General features: G+C 50.1%; 1 protein-coding gene across 1 annotated transcript in view; it reads right to left on the bottom strand.

Moving 5' to 3' along the window:
- Positions 1-1,079: 1,079 nt before the first annotated feature.
- Ccdc12 (coiled-coil domain containing 12) overlaps positions 1,080-21,225 on the bottom strand; it is a 53,155-nt gene continuing 33,009 nt past the window's right edge. Inside the window, exons 2-7 of the mRNA XM_026778948.1 lie at positions 20,990-21,057; positions 5,353-5,432; positions 4,220-4,281; positions 4,014-4,048; positions 1,507-1,583; positions 1,080-1,425 (exon numbers count right to left, since the gene is read on the bottom strand). Of these exons, the coding sequence (XP_026634749.1) occupies positions 1,343-1,425; positions 1,507-1,583; positions 4,014-4,048; positions 4,220-4,281; positions 5,353-5,432; positions 20,990-21,057 (405 nt within the window). The 3' untranslated portion in view covers positions 1,080-1,342. The remainder of the gene's footprint in view (positions 1,426-1,506; positions 1,584-4,013; positions 4,049-4,219; positions 4,282-5,352; positions 5,433-20,989; positions 21,058-21,225) is intronic.

Raw genomic sequence — 21,225 nt, 5'->3', positions numbered from 1 at the left:
ACCTTTAGTCTCAGCACTTGGGAGGCAGAAGCAGGTGGATCTGAGTTGGAGGCCAGCCTGGTCTACAGAGCAAATACCAGGATAGCCAAGGCTATACAGAGAAACCCAGTCTCAATAAACCAAAATTTTTAAAATGAGATTTGTGTGTGCCATGCATTCTGGAACATCTCCCCCCACCCCCCACCCCCCACACCAGCAGCAGCTGCATGCCCTTGTAAGCTTAGATGTCAGAGGACGATTAGCAGGAGAATCAACTCCATAATAGGATTCTGGGTCATCAGGTTCAGTGGGAAGATCCTCTACCTGTGGAGCCATCCTACTGCCTCTTCCTCCTCCCTCTTCTGAGACAGTCTCATATAGTCCAGATGGCCCTGTACTCACTCTGAAGCTGAGGATGACACTGAACCAATCAATCCTCTTGCTCTCCATCCAAGTGCAGGGTGTTACGTACACCTGCTTCACGTGGTAACCGCAGTGAATCCAGGGCTTTGTGCACACTAAGCCAACACTGACAACGCAAGTGCACACCCACAGACTCTTTTTTTCTAAGCTGGGGCCCCACCGTGTAGCCCTGGCAGTCTTTTAACTCCTGCCCCAGACTCTTAAATGCAGGGATTACAAAGAATGAACTCCTGTCAGGGGACCTAGAGCTCTGACTGGAAGAGGAAAGAGCTGCACTGCTGGGAGCAGGGAAGAATCAGGGGAAGCAGTGTGCTGGCCTCAAGTCATCAGTGCTTCTATGTGGAAATCTGTGGGAGCCCACCCTCTTCCCTCTCACACAGGGGGACGGTCCAGATGACCTCTATGGGAGTCTCTCCAGCGTTCCTATACATTACTGCAAGGCTTAGGGCGGTGTGGGGGAGGTCTGGGAGGTCCTAAGAAGACCCAAGAGTTCTGAGATGACCATTGCTGACTCTGACTAGAGACTTCGAGCCAGCAGGCCAGCCCTGGCCCCTACCCACACCTCCAGCCTCAACAAAGCTGGCCCAACCCAGGGGTAATAAGCACATTGAGCATCACCTCTACATTCTAAGAGTTCAAACCCAGAGAACCTAGCAAACAGGAAATGACAACAGGCCTCTACCACATGGGAGTTTACTTGTCTCTATTTCCAGAAGTTAAAAAAAAAGCTCAATATACACACATATGTACAGACCTCAGCTCTGAAACACTCACAGTGGTGGATGCCCTGGGGACGAGCTGGCCTCATCTCAAAGAGGTTGAGACTTGACTGGACTAGCTTAGTTCTTGAGACCCGGAAGTACTGGCCAGCCTAAACCCACCCCTAAGACCATCTTCCCGCAGGACATGGGTGCTGGGCAGATGGGACATGGAGAACAGCTCAGTCAGAGTCACAGGCCTCTTGTCCAGTGGTGGCGTCCACTGCAGAAGCCAGGCTGTCTTCTTGGCCTTTGAGGCGTTCACCTGAATGGAGAGTGAACAAGCGTTAAGAGGCCCTGTGCTAAGTTACCACCTGGGGGCAGGACCCCGCGGGCCAGCGCTTACGGATCAGCTCTGCGATGGCTCTCTGGGTCCGCTTTTCTAGCTTCTCCAGCTTCTTGGCCACATCTCTCTTGAGATCCCTGGAACAGGGAAGAGGGGAATTGGGAAGCTAAGGGCTTGCATGTGTGGCTCTGGGATCTTCCTGCAACGCTTCAATATTTATATCCTCAGATGTCTGAGGGGCTGCCCTGGGAAGATGGACTTCTCTGCTCTTCTGGGTCCTCAAGAGCCACCATTCTTTCTGGGTCCACTGAGCTAATAACTAAGCTAAGGGAACGTGCACTACAAACCCAGCTGAGGTAGAGGGCTGAGACAAAACGGCCTGCTATGTACCCTAAGTCAGCATCAGGGAGCAACTTGCCGAGCCAGCTGCCACAGCCACCCTCCCACTCCTGGGGCCTCCAGATGTGCCCATGAATTCAGCCTGAGTTCTCTAGTTCTGCAGTTCCTACAACACACACCTCATGCCTCTTTCATCAAATTAAAGCTCTGTAGTAGGTGCTGTATCTACATGAATCTGCAGGCAAAGAGAACAGCGTTGACCGCTGGCCCGAGGCACAGAGACACATGCTACAGTCTACAGCACCTTCCTCCCTTTCTCAGCTCAGTCGGAGGGCCTTGCTGTTGTGGAAAGTTCCTTTACACTGTGTGAAGATGTGTCACTGTGACTGGTTTAATAAAGAGCTGAATGGCCAATAGCCATTCAGGAAGAGGCTAGGTGGACTTCTGGGGACAGAGAGGTCTCAGGGAAGAAGAAAGGCAGAGCCGCCAGCCAGGCACATAGGAAGCAGGACATGCAGGAGAGGTTAAAGCCAGGAGAAACGTGACAGCATGTATATTACTAGAAATGGGTTAATTTAAGTTATAAGACCTAGTTAAAAACAAGCCTAGGCTAAGGCCAAGCTTCCATAATTAATAATAAGTCTCTAGGTCATATTTTTGAGCTGATGGCCCAGATATGTCCTTGAAAGTTTGTGTGTTTTCAGAGCAAGGGGACCAGACACCAATGAAAAGGGGTGACCAGCTGGGCAGTGGTGATGCACGCCTTTAATCCCAGCACTCAGGAGGCAGAGACAGGTGGATCTCTGGGAGTTCGAGGCCAGCCTGGTCTACAAGAGCTAGTTCCAGGACAGACTCTAAAGCTACAGAGAAACCCTGTCTCAAAAAAACCAAACAAACAAAAAACAAGAAAAGGGTGGCCCAACTGAACCAACTTCTCAGAGTGCCTCTGTTACAGTTTCCTCAGAGTTCTATAGCTTCAAGGATGCTGGCTGAGATGGTCCAGCCTCTCACAGACTACTCCAGCCAGGATTTCAGGTAAGCCTTGCACTTTCCCATTGCACAGAGACTGGACAACAAATGTTATGGCTAGTTTTCCCAGGTCCTGACCATTATCTCAACTTTCTCAGGTTCCCTAAAGATGCTGTCACCCACAGACAAAAGGAAGCAGTCTAGAGAAGACAACACTCACCTTCTCAAAAGGTGGAGTGGGTTGTTATTGGTCATTTGGTGGATTATGGATGTTTGTCATCATTTAGGGGTCTTGGGTCTTTGATGGGATTATCAGATAGTTATAGTGTCCCTTAGTCATGATAGAAAGTAAATTGGGTACAAAACTTTGGACTCATCAAGAGAGGATAGATAATGGAGTGTTTTCTCTGAATTTGCCAAATACAAATGGATTGGACACTAATTACAATTAAAATGTAATTCTTACCTGATAATTGTTCTTACTGTTTATAGTTTTATTATGCTTGAGTTAAAATCTTTTCTTTTAGACAAAAAGGGGGAAATACTGCAGAATGTTCCTTTCCACTGTGTGAAGATGTGTCACTGTGGCTGGTTTCACAAAGAGCTGAACGGCCAACAGTTAGACTGGAAGAGGTTAGGCGGGACTACTGGGGACAGAGAGGTCTCAGGGAAGAAGAACAAAGGAAGTAAGACGTGCAGGAGGAGATGTAAAAATCACGAGCCACATGACAGCACATAGATTAGTAGAAATGGGTTAATCTAAATTGTAAGAGCTAGTAAGAAAGAAGCCTAAGCTAAGGTCGAGCTTTCATAATTAATAATAAACTTCCATGTCATTTTTCGGGAGCTGACAACCCAAAGAAAAATCCACCTACACCTTGCAGGCTTCTAGACCTGAAGAGATTGGGTACCCTATTTTACAGTCAAAACAGAGATATAAACCCATGTCTGCTTGTCCATCCATTTTCACTGTGTTCTCCTGAGCACAGCATGCACTGCTCAGACGGGGCCCCCAGAGCAGGTGAGTTTCCACCCCTGCAGAAGGCTTGAAGGGACAGCTGCGTTCATACCGCGGGCCCCTCTGCGGCACTTCCCCTCTGCCATCAGTCATGCTCTGCTTAGCCCGTATGTCTGATTTGTACAGATCTAGGCCTGCACTGCTTTTCCCCTTGCCTGTCCTTGGCTGTCCTCCCAGTAGGGGCCTATGACATGCAACAAGCACCACTATCCCCCAAAGAGCCTGCATGGATAACACTTACCAATCAGGTTTCCGGGGTGCCAGGTTAGCCAGATCCTAGGGAGACAGGAGACAACTCATCAGGATCAAGGCCCACCCTCAGGGGAGTGGAGAGACAGGGCACAGAGGTGGAAAAATGAAGACAGGCAAGGAAGGAAGCAGGGTGGGAATAGAGCCGTCTAGAGGAGGAAGCTACACAGCCAGGGAGGGGGCCACCCAGGTACTCACCACTTCCTCAATGACAGGCTCTGGCTTGGCAGCCTCTAGTTGCTCCTTCACCTTCTCTTCCACTAGAGGGTGCAAGAACAACACAGATCTGCTGGAAAGGAACTGCTGTTCGGCAGTGATCAGCCTAAGTGGCCCCAGGGAGGGGGAAGAACCCCAGTTTCTTGCTCTTCCCTCTCTCCTAGGCCCCCACTCAGTCCCAACTCTGGAAGAGACCTGGTTTCCCAGGCTAAAGGCAGACCTCACGGCCCAGAAAGGGACAGCAGTGGCCTACAGCTGAAATGGACAAGGTCCAAAACTCAGATTCCCAACAGTGGAATGAATGGGAGGTTCCTGTGTACATGGGAAGTGTGGCATTAAAAGTGAAGGCTATAAGGGTTTCCTCTGGGTCCCTCCTGGCCAGGGTCTGGTGGCCTCTCTTCCCACCCCACCTCGGGGACTCACTGACAGGCACCTCCTGCCTCCACCAAGTCATTAGGCCTCTGGGTGGCTCCTGAGGACAGATGCCAGAAACACTAACAACCACCGGCACTGGGTTGCCTTCAGCCCTGTCACCAAGGACATGTCCTTCTGTCCCTTCGTTCTCCTGCCAGACAGAAGTCCTGGGTGGCCTCCTGGCGGAGGGAAGGGGCAGTTCCTCATCCCTCTCACACCCTGCCACCGCTCTGCCGGGTGAGAAGTGGACCAGCAAGAAACAAATGGAAACGTCTGAGTTTCTGATGAGGTGGATCTGTGAGCTCCCCGTGAGAGCCTGTCTTAAACCAACCAGACACAAGCAGAGGCTTCAGGACAAAGGAGGATTCTGCTGCTGTGACCAGGCTCTCACCCTGCATTATGGCAGCAGCAAAACCTGAGCTGAGCCCCTCGCTGGCCTTTGTGATGCTGCTGGCTGTTCGAGTGTCTAACCAGCTTCTTTTGGGGTCTCTTATTCTGCTCCTCTCCCCAGGGGCACAGGACCCCAGGTCACTTCTACTCGTCATCCCTCCAGGATGGGAAGTGCAAGGGGCCTCTTTCCTGCCCTCATGGCCCCTTTGTGGGCACTGAGGTTTGCGAGTGTCCCAGGAGCCCTGTCTCCGGGACAGGCAGCCCTTCTCTGAGGTTGACAAGACATAGGGAGGAAAGGGCAGCCCACATACCTGCAACTGGTTTGGCCTGGGGGACCCTCCTCCTCTTCAGGTCCTCATCCTCCGGGACATAGTTGCGAAGCCTGAGACCCCTGTGAGAGTGGAGCACAGCAGTCCTTCAGTTCAGCAGTGGTTGGGGTGGGTGCTGCTCATTTGCTTCCCACAGCTTACAAGTTCTAGTGCTCCTCCTATTTATCTAGAGAGGGCCGGCCACCCCCCCATATTCCAGGAGCTGGGGCCAGGATGACTAGGAACATTCACTAGTATCTCCTGAACTACTCTTTGAAATTACGATTCGACAGTTATGGGGGCTAAGGGTCAGAGACTATGCCATTGTCCTGGGGTCACACAGCAGTGACTGCACATCTGAGAACAAGGTTATGCCAAAGCTCGTGGGTCGAGTCACTCCTAAAAGAGAGAGCCTTCCACACTAGCGCTGCAAGCCCAGCCATCTTTGGCAGAGCCTTCATGTCCTAGAGCCAGGGTATGTCACATAGTCTAGCACCTTTAGTGGAAAGGGTCTTGTGTGTACTGGGCCAAGGGCGTGTGGCTGAGTGACCTAAATATGTGTGTGTGTGACAAACAAAGGCAGTATGATAGACAAAGATTCCAGGGGTGGCTTCTGGGCTGAGGCTATAGTGGATGGGACCAGACTGCAGAAGACACTAGGTTGATCCCCTCCACACCTCATGACAGTGGCCCACAAATGCCATGGGGACAGGCACAATAAACACAAGGATGGGAAGCCATGGTTCACTTTGCATGCTGGTGAGACCTAGGAAGCTCATGCCCTGAAAGGTCTTTTGAATGCAGTTAGGGAAACCCGAACCTAGGGGTGTGGAGTCTCAGGGGCCAGAATCACCCAGCAGGAGCCCAAACCCAGGCCTTTTATCTCTCTGCAGGCCACCTCCCAGTTCAGCAGCTCATCAAGCCCCAAACACATACAGAGTACTGTCCCTAGGAAGAGGGGGCCCTGGCTACCCCACAGGACAGCAAAGTGAGAATTCCAATGGGGCCTCTGAGCTTAGTGATGGGGAGATGTAGATAGCAGACAGACCCCTAGGCCAGAGAGGCACAGAATTAATGCCTGTTTTCCCCACTCTATTGTGGGGCCTTGAACTCTGGCCCCACAGAAAGTTCTGGGTTTTCAGACAGCCTTCCAACTGTGAGACCTCTGCCTAGGTCCCAGAAAGGGCAAGCCATTCTACAGTGAGGAGCATAACACCTGTGGTCACACAACTAAGGACAACGCTGTGAACTTGGAGCTTCACCTGTGCCCTGCTCCTAGCTCACATACCAACATACCACTTCCTCCCTCCTGCCAAGGCCCTGAGGAGTACCACAAGACCCATCCCACACTCGCAGGGGTACCCTGTCCCTGTTCCTATGCCTGCTCAAGCCTGCGGTAAGCAGCAGGTCACTGAGGCACACAGTGAGAGAGCGGAGCCTATTTGCTACCATGGCTTTAGTTCACTATGGGGTGGGGAAAAAGAGGAAGAGAAACTGGGTGTGGGAAAAAAAAATGGCATGGATTACTGAAAGGAAGGAAACAAAAACCCCAAACCCCACAACTAGGTCCAGGTTCCATGATTAGTCAGAAGAAGGGAGTCTGCAGCAAGAAGCTCCATCTGCAGCCCCAGGTCTTCAGGAGGTCACCGGGCTGATGGGGTGCCCAGGACGGGAGGGAAAAGTCACAGCAGAAAGAGAGCTGCAGCCCTGTGCCTACTTCCCAGCTCCAGTCGTGGAGTAAGCCCTGAGTGTGTGGACATGCACCACTCGAGAGCAGTCAATCTAGGCCTTCACTGTGAGAGGACCCATTCGGGGCCTCGGATTCCACGTCAATGACTATGGAGGCTGTGCTGTGTGCCTGACTCCATCAAGCTGGGTTCAAGCCCTCACCTGACTCACTATGAGGGCGAAGGAAGAGGCCCTCTTTAGGCAGACTGACTAGCTGCCCTGGCCCACTGCCAAGGGCAGGAGTCTCAGGGAAGGAGCACTGGGCTGTGCTGGAGACTTTTCTAAGATTTAATTCCCTTTTCCACAAACAACTTAACAAACCTGACTGGAGACCCAGTTTAAACACCTACTGACTGGCCTTGGAGAAGCGCCAAGGTGACAGGATTGCAGGAGCTGCAGGCAGAGATAAGAACTGCAGGACAAGGGCCTCCCTGCCACGGGCATCTCTTAAGTGGGGTCTGCAAAGATGAGCTTCCTGCTGCAATCTCAGGTGGGAGACGGAAGAACGTAGTGGGGCCAAGAACGAGCAGGGCCCTGGCAAAGCCCTGGGTGGGCTTCTCGTTGTGACCCCATCCTAAGAATGGGTGGACCCACAGCACGTGACTCTGCCAGAGCTAGAAGCAACCTGAAAGACACCAGGGCAGGTGGGTCTCCCCTCAGCAGGGCATGCAATGGAACTGGAACTCCATCGGTCTCCAAAGGGTGGGTCAGGGAACTGCTAGAGCAGCTGCTGGTGAGAAGGACATAAATTCTCTCCGGAGGAAAAGGAGCAATCCAGAACCTCAGATGACTCCAGAATTACTGTGCATAACACCCACGGTTCACTGGGAACAAGGAGGAACAGAAACACAGGCAATGAAGTGTGGGCATGGAGGTGCAGGCCTGTAATCTCAACATTTAGCAGGCTGAGGTGGGAAGATGAATTCTAGCAAGTCTCAGCAATACAGCAAGACCCCTTTCTTAAACAGAACAAACAACCCCCACCCTGCCAAAGTAGAGCAAAGCAAAGCAAAATTAAAATATAAAGCAGGTGTGATCTTGTTCACCTATAATCCCAGGACTTAGTAAGAGAAGGATGGATTGTGGGTTCAAGGCTAGCCTGGGCTACAAAGTGAGATTATATCTCAAACAAATAAAATATAATACAAGAGGCTAGTCCAAAGGGCATGGTACCTGAATGTCCTGAGGCTTACATGGGACAGGAAATAGAAGACAACTACTACATTTTAATAAACTACTTTTTAGGACACTTGTTAAGAAAGCATGCTGTCCTCCCTAGGAAAGACACACACACACACACACACACACACACACACACACACACACACAAAAGGGCACGGGATGGAGACTACATTAACAGAGTAGGTGACAGAAAAGGAACAACAGGTAAAATGCCAGACCAGGCTCTCCAAAAGCAAGTTCCTTTGACAGCTGAGCAACCTTCTTTCTAAAGACTGGGTTTGGTGGGACCACGTGCCCCCCAGATTAGCAAGGCGAGCCACCACCTACCACTTTCTTAGTGGGCCAGGAAATGCTGAGCTGCCTGCACTCACACGGGGAGGCCATTCTTCTGGGGATCATGGGAGCCAACTGCTGGTTCTGACTCCCTTGCCCCTCCGTAGAATAAGTAGCTGCTGGGGAAAGGGGGTGGGGGTCTAGTCCTGGATCTTAATAGTGTGACCTGGGCCCAAATCTTGGTTTTGATGCTTTTGAGACATGGAAAACCATTAGTATCCACGTGGATGCCCAGAGGTCGGGTGTGAAAGGCTGAAGTCATCCTAACTGACTACAGCAGAGTCCTCTAGAACAGACATCTCATCTCCATGCTTCTGCTCAGAAGCTCTTTGGCCCTGAGAGCTCCACCTGGCGGGACAAAAACAAAGGAAACCCACAGCACAAGGGACAAAGCCTTGTATGCAGCTGGCAACAGGCCACCCAGCACACATAGGCCTGGCCTGCTGAGGCCTCTTAGTATCCCTCCCAGCTGGCGAACGCAGCAGACAGAAAATGGTCTTTGTGCTGCCCACAGGGTAGCAGGGTCACCAGGACACTTTCCTAGGAGCTGAGGACAATCAAAGGGCCTCTTAGGGCCTCCTTCCCCTTTCTACCCGTGCGCGGCTCCCGTTTGCCTAGTCTCCACCAGCTTGCTACCAGTTAGTGAGCTCTGGAAACTGGGCCAGTAGGAGCCGGGCTTATCTTCCTGGTCACCACAGCCCTTTCTGCTGGGACCTGGGTATGAAGCTGCCTAGGACTGGAGCCTGCACAGGAAAAGGAGAAGATGGGTCCAGCTCCATGGATCCTTCCTACTCCTGAGACAAATTATCAGGGCAAGAGTTCACAGGAAGTGTGGGGTGATCCCCAAATCCCAGCTTTCACGTAGCAGAAGGTAAAGGTGTGGGAGAGCCAGGCCAGAGGAGAGCCAGCCTCTGTTTGAAGAGAACAGAAGAAGCCAGAGTCCTGTTAGAGCCCCTTGCTGGAGCCACCTCCGCTTCTAGGGGAGGAAGTGTGTCACACAAATCCTGGCTCTGTGCTGCCATGTCCCATATAACCGGGGTGTGACCTGACTAGGGGTATCAGGGAATGAAGGAAGGACAGACACAGAAAAGCTGGGAAAGGTGGACTGTGCATACTCGCACTGCACAGCCTAGAACCTGTGTGCTTATTGCGCACAGCTGGTGGGGAGCAGTGAGCTAGTGAGGTGGGGCTGCTGTAGACATCAGGGAGGAGGGAGCTGCAGCTCCTAGTTTGTATACAGCTGCCTACATTTGTAGTCCCAGTTGGGATCAGAGAAAAGCTTTGCTATCCCTCTCAGCCTCACCTGGAGAAGGCTCTGCCATGCCTATGGGTCTGAGGCTTTGATCCTTGCCATGGTCACACCCATGTCAACAATCTGAGCTTCACTGGCTCTTTACACATTCTCTTAAAGCTTCCTCAGATCCCCACACTGGACCAATGGAAGAATGTCACAAGGTCAAAGGAACAATGAGGATACTCTCTATGGCCTTTTTAGAATGAATGCCAAGACACACCACACAAAGAGCAAAGTAAAGGAAGGCTATAAACTGGCCAACGGTGTAAGGGATAATGGTGTGTAGAGATAGATCTACTGGGAAGGATGTGTCTACCCAGCAATGCTCTACCCATGGAGAGAGCTAAGTTGCCAGCCCTAGAAGTGACTCTCAACTTAGAAGCCAGGAAAGGGGAGGGGGGTATTTCCTGGTATTCCTTTAATCTATTCCAATGCTGAAACGCAAGAATCCCTCAGAGCAATGTCTAAAGCTGTACCCAGAGAGCTGCAGTACTGAGGTCGGTCATTCCATCAGCACTGGGAAGGACGGCTGCAAAGGAGGGCTGCCTGTGGGATGGGAAATGCACAGGATCACATGCTTACATCTGTGTGAGATTCTTAAAACTATTCTTGCTTTTCTATAATTTCCAAAATTTCTGAAGTAATCAGTAACCTGGTTACTTTAGACAACCAGCCAAGTAAGCGGATTACAGGACACAAGAAAGGAAGAGGCAGCAGGAGTGAGGTGAGGCTGGTCCAGGACGGCGGACCATGGCAGGGACGGTCCACAGCAGTCGGTTTGAGGTGCACGGCAAGAGACCAGTGAGCCCCGAGCTTCTAACGTCCCTGCGCCACATGCACTCAACTTCCCACAAGGCCCCTCTCCTTTGGCAGCCTGTGCCTGAGCTGAGCCTTGATAATTTCCCTACAGGCAAAACAGACAAAAAGGCCACCCCAGTGCCTCTCCACTCTCTCTGGTCCAGGGGTTCTGGTTCTTCCCCTAAGCCTAAGTTTCCCTAAGTTTCACATGGTTCAAGTCTCCCTTAACAACCCCCCTTGGTCTCTAGCTCCTTCCCCTAATGTCCCTACCCTAAGGTGACACTAACCACCTCCTCTCTGAGTTCCTCTTTGCCCTACATGTGTTCCCCTCCCTTCACAGTGGTAGCCATGCTATACCCATGTGGCTTTAGGCTCTGCCCGACAAGCTCTGGCACTCAGCCTATGCTGCCTCCAGGAGGAAAAAGGAATCCATGGGGTGCTTGGGGAAGAGCTTTACCTTTTAAGAGGCACTTAATAACCAAGGAAGAGTACAACCAGAAGGAAGTAAGTTAAGAAGCCACTGTATCCCATAGATACAAAGTAGGAATGTGGCTAGGTCACAACGGCCTACTTCTAAGTAATGTCTACAAATCTTTATGGCCAAGCCACAGGGCAATGTCCAAGCTATCGAGTCCATTTCTAAAACAGGCAGCATTTGTATCCACTTTCTCTATCTCCTCCCCCGGTATCTAGAAGATCTGAATGGTGCTAAGGCAGGCTCAGTGACCACAGCAAGCTCTTCCTCCAGGCCAGTTGCAGGGGCTAGCCTGGAGATTCAAGGGAAATCACTCCTAAAACACCCCAGGGTGTTTTATTTTCACAGCTTCCTATGTGCCAGAAAGCAGTTAGAGAAGGTCAATGTTCTTTGTAGACTGTAAACTCAAAAATGAAAGGAAACTTTGAGATTATGTACCTGATCCAATCTTACCATTGGCAAACAAGCATCCATGCTTTCTGCCTACCGTTGGGCATTAGTCCCTCTTCTCTCCCCACAGGTCCTGAGGGTACTTCACACTTACCCACTGCCATGACCCTTGTAGAAGGAGGCCAAGACGGGGTCAGCCAATCCTCATGGCAAGCTTACAGGTCAAGGCTGCCCTCAGTAGGCCACCTTGGTCCCCCTTATCATCCAGTTCCCCTCAGAAGCCAGTAAGAAACAGGATAAATTTCTGCTCACAATAATAGAAAGTAATAGAAATGGTAATAGGAACGGCAAAGCCTGGATGAGCCTGCAGGGTTCCAGAGGTCAGCAATGCCCAGAGACAACAGAGCAATTCAGACCACAGAAAGCTTTCGTTAAAAAAAAAAAAAAATTTAACTTGTGTGTGTGTGTATGTATGTGCGTGCACACGCACACGCTGAATGTGTGTGTGTGTGTGTGTGTGCGCGTGCATGTGAATGTATGTAATGTAAGTGAGGATGTCTTCAGGAGTCAGAGGATCGCGCTTGGACACCGAGAGCAGAAGTTACAGAGGGTTGTGAGTTTCTCGGCCTAAGTGCTGGGGACAGAACTCCAGTCACCCGGAAAAGCAACAAGTGCTCTGACCTGCTGCGCCATCTCTCCAGCTTCAAGGCTCTCGTTTTTAATCTCTAAAGTATAGAGACACCCCCAGCTCCAAGGCCCCCTCACACCCATCTCTATATAAATAAATAACAAAGCCTTGGAGACCACAGACCCTGCTGAACCACAGAAATACAGGCAGAGGCAACGATCTTAGATAGTACTCTCAAGGCTGACTGAGAGTATCCAAACCCTTGACCCACGATCCCACCCTAGGAAGGTCACTATTCAAACAGTAATCCACAGTGGCAAGTGGAACAAAATGTCCTCCACAGATGTGTCTGGAAGCAATAGAAGCAACAGCTGGGAGGCAGACCACCACCCTCCCAGAGAAGGGGACCAGTTCAGGATGGTGTGATCACAGTGCCGCTTGTAAAGGGCCCCCCAAAATCAGAACAGGTGACATACAAGATGAGAGCAGAACATGGACACAGCAAACAAGAAACAAAGGGATGTTTTCTGCCACTGGTGCTTATTGCTTTCCTTCAGAACATTAAGTGGCTACATGATAGGCAATGGAACTTTACAAGAGCCAGTGGTGGTGTCTGTCACTCCTAGGCAGAGGAGACAGCCTACAGCTGTCTTCCCAAATTACAGGCTTTGAAATCTCCCAACCTTCTGCCTTAGCCCCCTGAGTGCTAGGATTACAGGTGTGCACACCGTACTCAAGGATGGTTTATAAAGAGCCAGCAGCTATTCCAGGCTAGTCACTGGTTCAGCCAGACTCTGCCCAGTGAGCACCACCATACAGAACCCCACCCTCATTCTCTCACTGACTAGCTGAATCCTCTACCCATCTCACTGAAAGCCCACAGCTAACGGGTATTTAAAGAATTAGAAAGAGGGCTGGAGATATGGCTCAGAGGTTAGGAGCACTGACTTTCCTTCCAGAGGTCCTGAGTTCAATTCCCAGCAACCACATGGTGGCTCATAACCATCTGTAATGAGATCTGGAGTGTAGGCAGACATGCAGACAGAACATTGTATACAAAATAAATAAATCTTAAAAAAAAAAAAAGAATTAGAAAGAGGTACAAGAGATGGGTTAGTGGATAAGAACACTTGCCACCCTTACAGAAGACCCAGGCTTGGTTCCCAGCACCCACAACTGTTGTAACTCCAGTTCTAGGAGAATCTGAAGTCCTCGTCTGACCTTCTTGGAACTGCATGCATGTGGTGCATATACATATATACATGTATGTAGGCAAAATCTTCATCACATAAAATAAAAATAAATCTTAAAAAAAAAAGAAAAACAGGTTGGAGATGTTGTTCAGTGAGAGTCTTCTTACCTAACAGGATAGTATAAAGTCTGATCCCCAGACACACGCATTTATACATTCATAGTTTCTCTGAAACAGCAGATATATTAAAATCAAGGGCTAACAAATAAATCAGTACTTAGAAGTATTAAGGCATTATAGGAAATTTATTTTTCTGTATCAATAGTCAAAATATTCTATATAAACATTTATAAAACAATAGGATATGCACAAATGTATCAATCTGTCCTTCTCTTTATTTTTCAGTGCTGGGATCAAACTACAGCTTGGCTATGTAAGAGCTCACTAAGCTACATACTCAGCCCTTTTGTATTGAGAGACGCGATAAGTTGCCCATTAATCTGTATTTTCTACAATTAAAAAAATTGTATGTATACTTGAACAGCAATTTAAATTTAAATCCAGGTAAGATGGCACACACCTGTAAGTTCACACAAGAGGACTCTTGGAGTCTGAGGTCACTGTGATTACATAGCAAGAACAAGCCAAGGCTACGAAATGTCTCAAAAACCCCAAAACAAAGCGAGAGAGAGAGAGAGAGAGAGAGAGAGAGAGAGAGAGAGAGAGAACACACACACATATATTTAAATTTAAGAGGAGAAATAAGGCTGGATGTGGGAGGCAGAGGCAGGCAATCTCTGAGTTCAAGACCAGCCTGGTCTAGGACTAAACACAGCAAGTTCCAGAACATCTCCAAAACAAAAAGCTAACAAACAAACAAACAAAAAGAAGGAGGAAGAGGAGGAGGAGGAAGATGAAGACAAAGATGAAGAGAAATAAGGTTGAGGGCTTATTTTGCAGAGGGCTCACAGATGAGAGCTGGCACAAGGGCTACTTGAAGCCCAGATGGTTGGAGCTATTGTGGATATGCTGTCTCCCATAACAGCCATTATATCTTAAGCAGAGCAGTTGTGACTACCCCCAAGAAGCCCTTAAGATGGTACCTGTTGATGGTCCTCATGGGGAGGGTCACTATTCTCTCACCTGAGAGTCCAAACAACACTTCCTGAGTCCCCTCCCAGCTGGATATACTCCGGCCAGCAGCACACAGTCCTGATAGTGCTACAGTGCACAAAAGGTGGATGGGAAACTTCATCTGTGCAGCTATGGGGAGGCCACCATGCTGGGGTGGGCCTAGTCAGTGACACAATTGTTGTGGGGTCACCCAGGCTCCTTTAAGTACTCTCTCACCCACATTCTTATCTAAGTAAGTCCAACAAAGGGGCAGGTTCAGCACGCTGGGCTAGGATTGAACACTTGCTCTGTTGTCACTGGTGCCTTATCTGTTTAATCAGGTCTCCCCTAAAAGAAGTTAGGCAACAGGAATACAAGGAAAAACCTGCAAAGTCCAGTGCTCCTTACTCCACAGAACACTGCGGGAGGAAGTGGTGCTCACCCAGCAGGCTGCCCTGGCCTGCAGATGCCTGACTGATGACTGATTCTTTATAGGACTGTTGCATCCTTTAGTCCACCCTTGACCTGAACCAAGAGGATGCGGAACAGGGTCTGGATTTGTTGCTATGCGGAGTAGCACTGAAAGTCAAGAGGGCGGGGCAGGATCATGTCCAACATGGGGACTAGGCAGAGGGCAGGGCGGCTTCATTTTCTCACTGGTGACACAGAAGCCTGCATGAGCTCACTGTTCCCACCCTATGCATGAGATAGGATGCAGGGAGGGGCCCAGAGTCAGTCCTACTGCCTTTCAGTTGGGAGGTTTTAGCCAAGTGACTTCACCTGCCTGACTGCGGTTACCCCACCTATACACCACACCCAGCAGGAGAGGCCAGAAGATCTCAGCGACTCTGAAAACACCGAAGATCGTGACACATAAGATAGGATTTTTTTTTTTTTTTCCGAACAGAAAGGGAAGGCCCCAGCGAAGCTCCCACACTCTTCCTACACATGCCCACTGCAGGTCACAGGTGAGTCAGATTCACCGCTGGTCTTAAACAAGTCCTTTCTTAATTTATTCTTCCCAATTCCCAGCCTGCTCCTGAGAATTAAGTCAGAAAATGGGATACTGCATGCTGTTTCCAGGTTGTAGCTTTGGTGAGAGAAGAGAACCAGAGCCATCCCATTGCCTAGTGACAGGGTACCTGTAGTCTGAAGGTGGGAGTAGCCCTTGTGGTCACCAAGACACACCTTGGTGCAAGGACCCTGGGACTGACATGCAAAAGCATTTGCCAGACTAAAGGCACCTAGCCTGGGGCTGGGTCTCAGCAGGGCAGGATCACTGTCTTCAAGAGTCAAACACACATGGAACTGGGGACCACCTTTTCCACCCTGGGGAAGGCAGAGCAGCGGGCTAGTGTCCTCCCTAATGTGGATCACTAACTCCAAGGGGAAAACCAGTGAGGTCTGTTGGATCTAGGGACCTGAATCCAGGGGTGGGGAATACAGTTCAACGGTAGAGGGAGCAGAGCCGGGGATTTGAGTCCTAGCACAGCATCCAACAAGGACCAGAATCCAAAGGTGCTGGGAAGCTGTTGGGACTTACTTGTTTAGGCATTCGGCATGGTGTACTCCTGTGTCAGATATAGTATTTTGTGCCTCCCCTATCCTACTTCATAGACCAACGGTTCTCAACCTTCCTAATGCTGTGACCCTTTAATACAGTTCCTCATGTTGTGGTGACCTAGCCATAAAATTATTTCAACTGCTACTTCATGACTACTGCTACTATTTATGAACTGTAAGGAAATATCTGATATATGACCTCAGTGAAAGGGTCTTTGACACCCCTTCCCCAATGGGTTCATGACCCACAGGTTAGGAACCACTGCAACAGACCCTCTACAAGGTGGAGCCTGGAGGCGCCTAGCAGGGAGGGCTTGCCTTCAGGAAGCAAAGGTAGCTGACAAGAGACCACTTTTTTCAGGCCAGTTTTCCAGCAAAACCTCTGCAGTAAGTAGGGGCCCTGGGGATGACTGCCTCCATGTTAAACCCCAGATGTCCCAGCAGGGTTAGCCACAAGGAGGCTGGCTGGGACAGGAGAGAAAGCACAGTGACCTCTGGGGGCCAGAGGCGCCCCCCCACTGCCCCCACAAGCCTGGCCTGAGCCTGATGACCTTGGGGTTCACTCTTTCCTGCTAGAGGTTTGTTTGTAGGGGGGATTAGACAAGAGTTATTCTAGAAAAGAAATAAAAAGAATTTTTGATCCACTGAGTCAACGAAATTCTAATAAAAAATGCCAGCAAGTTGTTTTCTTTTCTTTGTAGACATCCACAAGCTGCTTGTAGGGGGCAGGAGCAGAGAAGAACTCAGAGACAGTATCATACTGTAGCCACAACAATCCTTCTGCCTCAGCCCTTGCAAGTGCTGGAATGCTGGGTGTGAGCCACCAACGTCCAGCTAGACTGTTAAGTTTATAAGGAAAGAAAGGACTAGAACAGCCAAAACAATTCTGGAAAAGTCTTATGGGGTGACTGAGCAGCGACTTGAGCTAGGAGTCCACCTATGGGCAGGCCATGAACACCAAACTGGCTCAGGAAGTGAGGACAGAGACCCTAGAGTACCTGCCCCAGTGCTCCTCAGCTTCATAACCCTGGCCTTGCAATGTTTCTAGCTGTGGAATGAGGCCACATGGCTTACTTCCAGGACTAAATAATCTACTGAGCAAGTGAAGATCTGCTCCAGCCCCTACCCCTTCCTCTCTGGGCCACACATGCTCACTTCTACTCCCATGCACCCACCTCGCTGTTTCCCCAGGACTGTCCTAGCCGTAACGTTAGCACATGTGTTCTCTAAGGGTTAAGCAGATTTGAGCTGTGTTTGTAGGTAACCCTGTTGGGAGGGAGGGCCTCCAAGTGTCTTCTTGCTCTTCAGAGCCCCACACTGGTGTTAGTTCCCCATCAGTTTTCTTTCATTCCCGGTTGTTCAGCTGACGATACAGAGGCTCAATGAGGCAATGGGACTCACCCCAGGGTCAAAGAACTAGTAATTTGCAGGCCCTGACCCCAAGTCCACTCTATCTGCTGGGGTCCTACTCTTTCAGGGCCTATTGCTGAAAAAAAATTTTTTTTAAAGTGCATGATGATCTAATTATATGAATCACCTGAAATGGCCACGAGCCAAGTGTCTGTGCAGTGTCAAGGCAAGCAGACCTGGGCAAGCAGTGCCAAGTGAACTGCAGGGGAACTGGGCCAGGCGGATCTTGTGCTCTTGCCAGCACACAGGTGCTCACAGACAGCAGGTCCCTGGGGTCATCCGGTGGTCAGAGTTCAGAGCTGGGTGGCAGTGTGTGATGGAATGGCTGAGGAGGAGGCCCGGGTTAGGAAGAAAGAGCAGTGAGGGAGGAAGGTGAGAGAGAGACGGCCTTCTCACTGAGAGAGTCTGCGTGAGGAGGTGCCAGGCACAGCTCAGCCTTGTACATCCAGCCTGGAGCTCAGGCGCAGAACCTGAGTCCTTCAGCATCATTCCCAGGGTGGACCTCCATGACAGCGTGTAAACCTGGGGCCACAGCGCACGAGTAAAGATCCTAAGCGTTGAAGAGCGAGCTATGCCTGCCCAGCCAGGGCTTGCGCTACCCACCCTCTCATAGTGCAGGTTCAGGACTCTGGGCCCAACTACCCAAATTCTACCCTCTGAATTCCATGTCTAACTCAAGGCACACTCTCCACAAGGCCTTGTCCTGTCCCTCAGCTGAAGAGAGCCTAAGCAGACACTTAGGGATACACTTAAGGACACCCAGGGATACTGTCCCCCAGGCTTGCCCTCCAGCTCACCTGGACAGAAGCAGACTGTTCACTTCCAAGGGGCCCAAGAAGTTAACGTGTTCACTAGTGATCAGTCTCAGAGGCCAGCCCTCCAATGAAGCTGAGGATCACCCTTTCTCCCCAAAGAGACTGTGGCTATCTGGTCTGCTGGAATCCACAGGCCTCTGCTGGAGCCCCTTTCAGCCTCGAGTACAGGCTCAGGCCCCGAACACGGTAGTCTAGGGCCAAGGCCAAGGGTCTGGCTCCTGTTACTCTGGCTAAGACCCAAGCTTGCCTTCCTGGGTCAAGCCCTGTGCTCTCTGAAGGCATTCGAGACCTAAGGGTCTGCTTTTCTCTGGGAGCCGCAAAGGAAAGTGCAATTCCTTGCTAACCACTGCCCCCCATTCCCAAGTCAGACGAGCAGCACGGTATTCACTAAGCAGAACACGATCACAATGAGCTCAAGCTTGGTCCTTAGCTGTCAGGACAAAAGGACAGACGTCCAGTGCTCTAACACGCACAACCTCTGCAAACCTAGCGAGTGAGCGGGGCCTTGATCTGGCCTCACAGGGTGGACCTTTTACCCACAGGAGCCTGGAACTAAGCACTCCCGCCTCTTCTTTCTCGGTTAGGGTAGAGGGTCATAACACATGTGCTCACCCTCCTTCAGTCAAGAAAAGCCACTTCTCTGTACAGTGAGATGGGCTGCCCCTCCCCTTTGATCTTTGTTTAAAAATAAAACCACACTTACAAACAGCTAAAGCCATCTTGGACTCAGTTTCCTTGCCTCTTCACTAGTGTTAATCCACACCATCTCTCCCCCCGTGTTCACACTGTTTTTTCACGGTACCTAGCAGCTTATCACACTTCCTCTTCTAAACAGCCTGTGTCCCTTTAGAGTACACCATCACCTACTGCTGCCTCCCAGGTGTCTACGGTAGCACCCCACATAGCACCCTGCAGATAGGCTGTGAAGTTGCCTCAGACTGAATAGCATGCATGCATGTATCATTTCTATATTTAGTCTCAATTCTGAACTTGCCTTTGCTTTACTGCAGCACCACCTCTGAGATTCAGCAGCGTGACGGTCTAACAGCAGAGTCTCATGCTAACTGACCCGCTTACCACTCACCAGTGACCCTTCTTTCTCAGCAAGGACGGAGATGAAGGGAGACTATCTAGTGTTATCAGAGGCAGCCCAGAAGAAAGACTCAAGGCTCCAGCCAGCAACTGAGAACCCATGACTAAGAATGAGGGAGACCATGTAGGTATCTACCCCCAAATCATACAAGTCTGGGAGCACTTGGCAAAGACGCCCCAAGGTGCTAAGGGCTCTCAAAACCACATAGCTCAGTGTGGAGAAGACCACCATCACAAGGCTCTTGTGATGTGGCCGTATTCTGAACCCAAGAGAGATGGCAAAGACCTTGAAGGATTGTCAAGAAGACAAAATGAAAGGCTTCCTGATTGCTGTAGGAGATGAAGACAGAGAAGAGGGCCTGCTCTCGGAGACATTCCTTCACCCCAGCGAGGCTTGTTCCAGTATTGACAGTCCAACTTCCTCTGGGGAGCTCTGCCTCCCCACAGGGCCATCCTACCTTCTATACCAAGGCCTACCTTCTGAGCAGCAGGACCTGTGCACAAAAAAAACGCTGGCCAGGACAGAGGAAATCCAAGCCATCTACTTATAAAGATGCAAAGTCTAACCACAGCCATATCCTAGCTGAGAACTGAGCAGGACAGGGTGAACATGACTTCTGGGACATTAGGCTGTTCTGCCATGGAAGATCAGCTTCAAAGCTATTCCCTCCTCTACATGCTGGTTCCTGCAGAATTCCCTGCATCTTTCTGAAAGATGAAGAAAGACCTCATGCCTGCCACCATGAGAGAAGGCTGGCCAAGCCCCCACATAGGTTGAGCATAGTCAAACCAGTTCAACCAGACAACAGTATTTCACAAAGCAAGAAAAATGTTCTAACTATAAGGGAAGTACAACAAAAAGAAGGAAAAAGTGGCCTCTAAGCTAAGCTCCACGTGTAAACTAGTGTCACAGAGTGATTCCAAGCTGGGAAGGGTGGTGCACACCTGCAATCCCGGCACCTGGAAGGGAAAACAGAAGGATCGGGAGTTTATGACCTGCCTCGGCTACACAGCTGAGACCAGCTGGGACTATAGAAGCCCCTGTGCCAACAAACAAACAAACAGGGTAAATCCAGGCTGGAAAGGCAGATGTGAGTAGACCACGTGGCCCAGAGCTTTACAAGCTAAAAGTGACAAGACTAAAAGATGTAATATACAGTTAGAATGTAATACAAGCTAAGAGCTAGACCAGATTTCTCAACCTCTGGGTTGCTTGTGGGTTGTTTGGGGTTGACCGATCCTTTCACAGGGGTCACCTAAGTCCACCAGCAATTACAGATATTTGCATTTTGCATTATAATTTGTAAAGTAGCAAAATTACAGTTATGAAGTAGCAATAAAAATAATTTTATGGTTGGGAGATCACCACAACATGAGGAACTGGATTAAAGATTCACAGTGTTAAGAAGGTTGAGAACCAAAATTGAACTAGACAGTAAACGAAAAAATCTTATATATAGGGACATATACAGAATATATAGGGACAGTCCTAACTAGTGATAGAGTTGATCTTTTCAGGTCTGAACAAGACACCCAAGAGAGTGGTGTCCAGCTCTGAATTCAGCACTGGGGAAATGCTGGTGGGGAGTGCAGGGCAGTGTGGCATGGCCAGAGCCCATAGGCCTACCTGTGCTTCCCATCTTCTTCTTCCTCTTCTCGGAGCTGCTTGGTCTGTGGCTCCCCATCGTCCCTGTCCTACAAAAGAAAGAAAAAACCAGTGCTCAAGGAGAACACTCCTACTGTGGCCCAGGTCACCTGGGGAGCTGGTAAGGATGACAATCAGGGCCAGGTGTGGGTACAGGAGACTTGCTCTTCCCTGCTCCCTCCCTGGGCAGAACTTAAAACTCCACAACCCGGCCGGGC

This window comes from Microtus ochrogaster, chromosome 5 (assembly GCF_000317375.1).
Source record: "Microtus ochrogaster isolate Prairie Vole_2 chromosome 5, MicOch1.0, whole genome shotgun sequence".
Classification (NCBI taxonomy): Eukaryota; Metazoa; Chordata; class Mammalia; order Rodentia; family Cricetidae; genus Microtus; species Microtus ochrogaster.
This window is presented reverse-complemented; position numbering and strand designations above follow the sequence as displayed.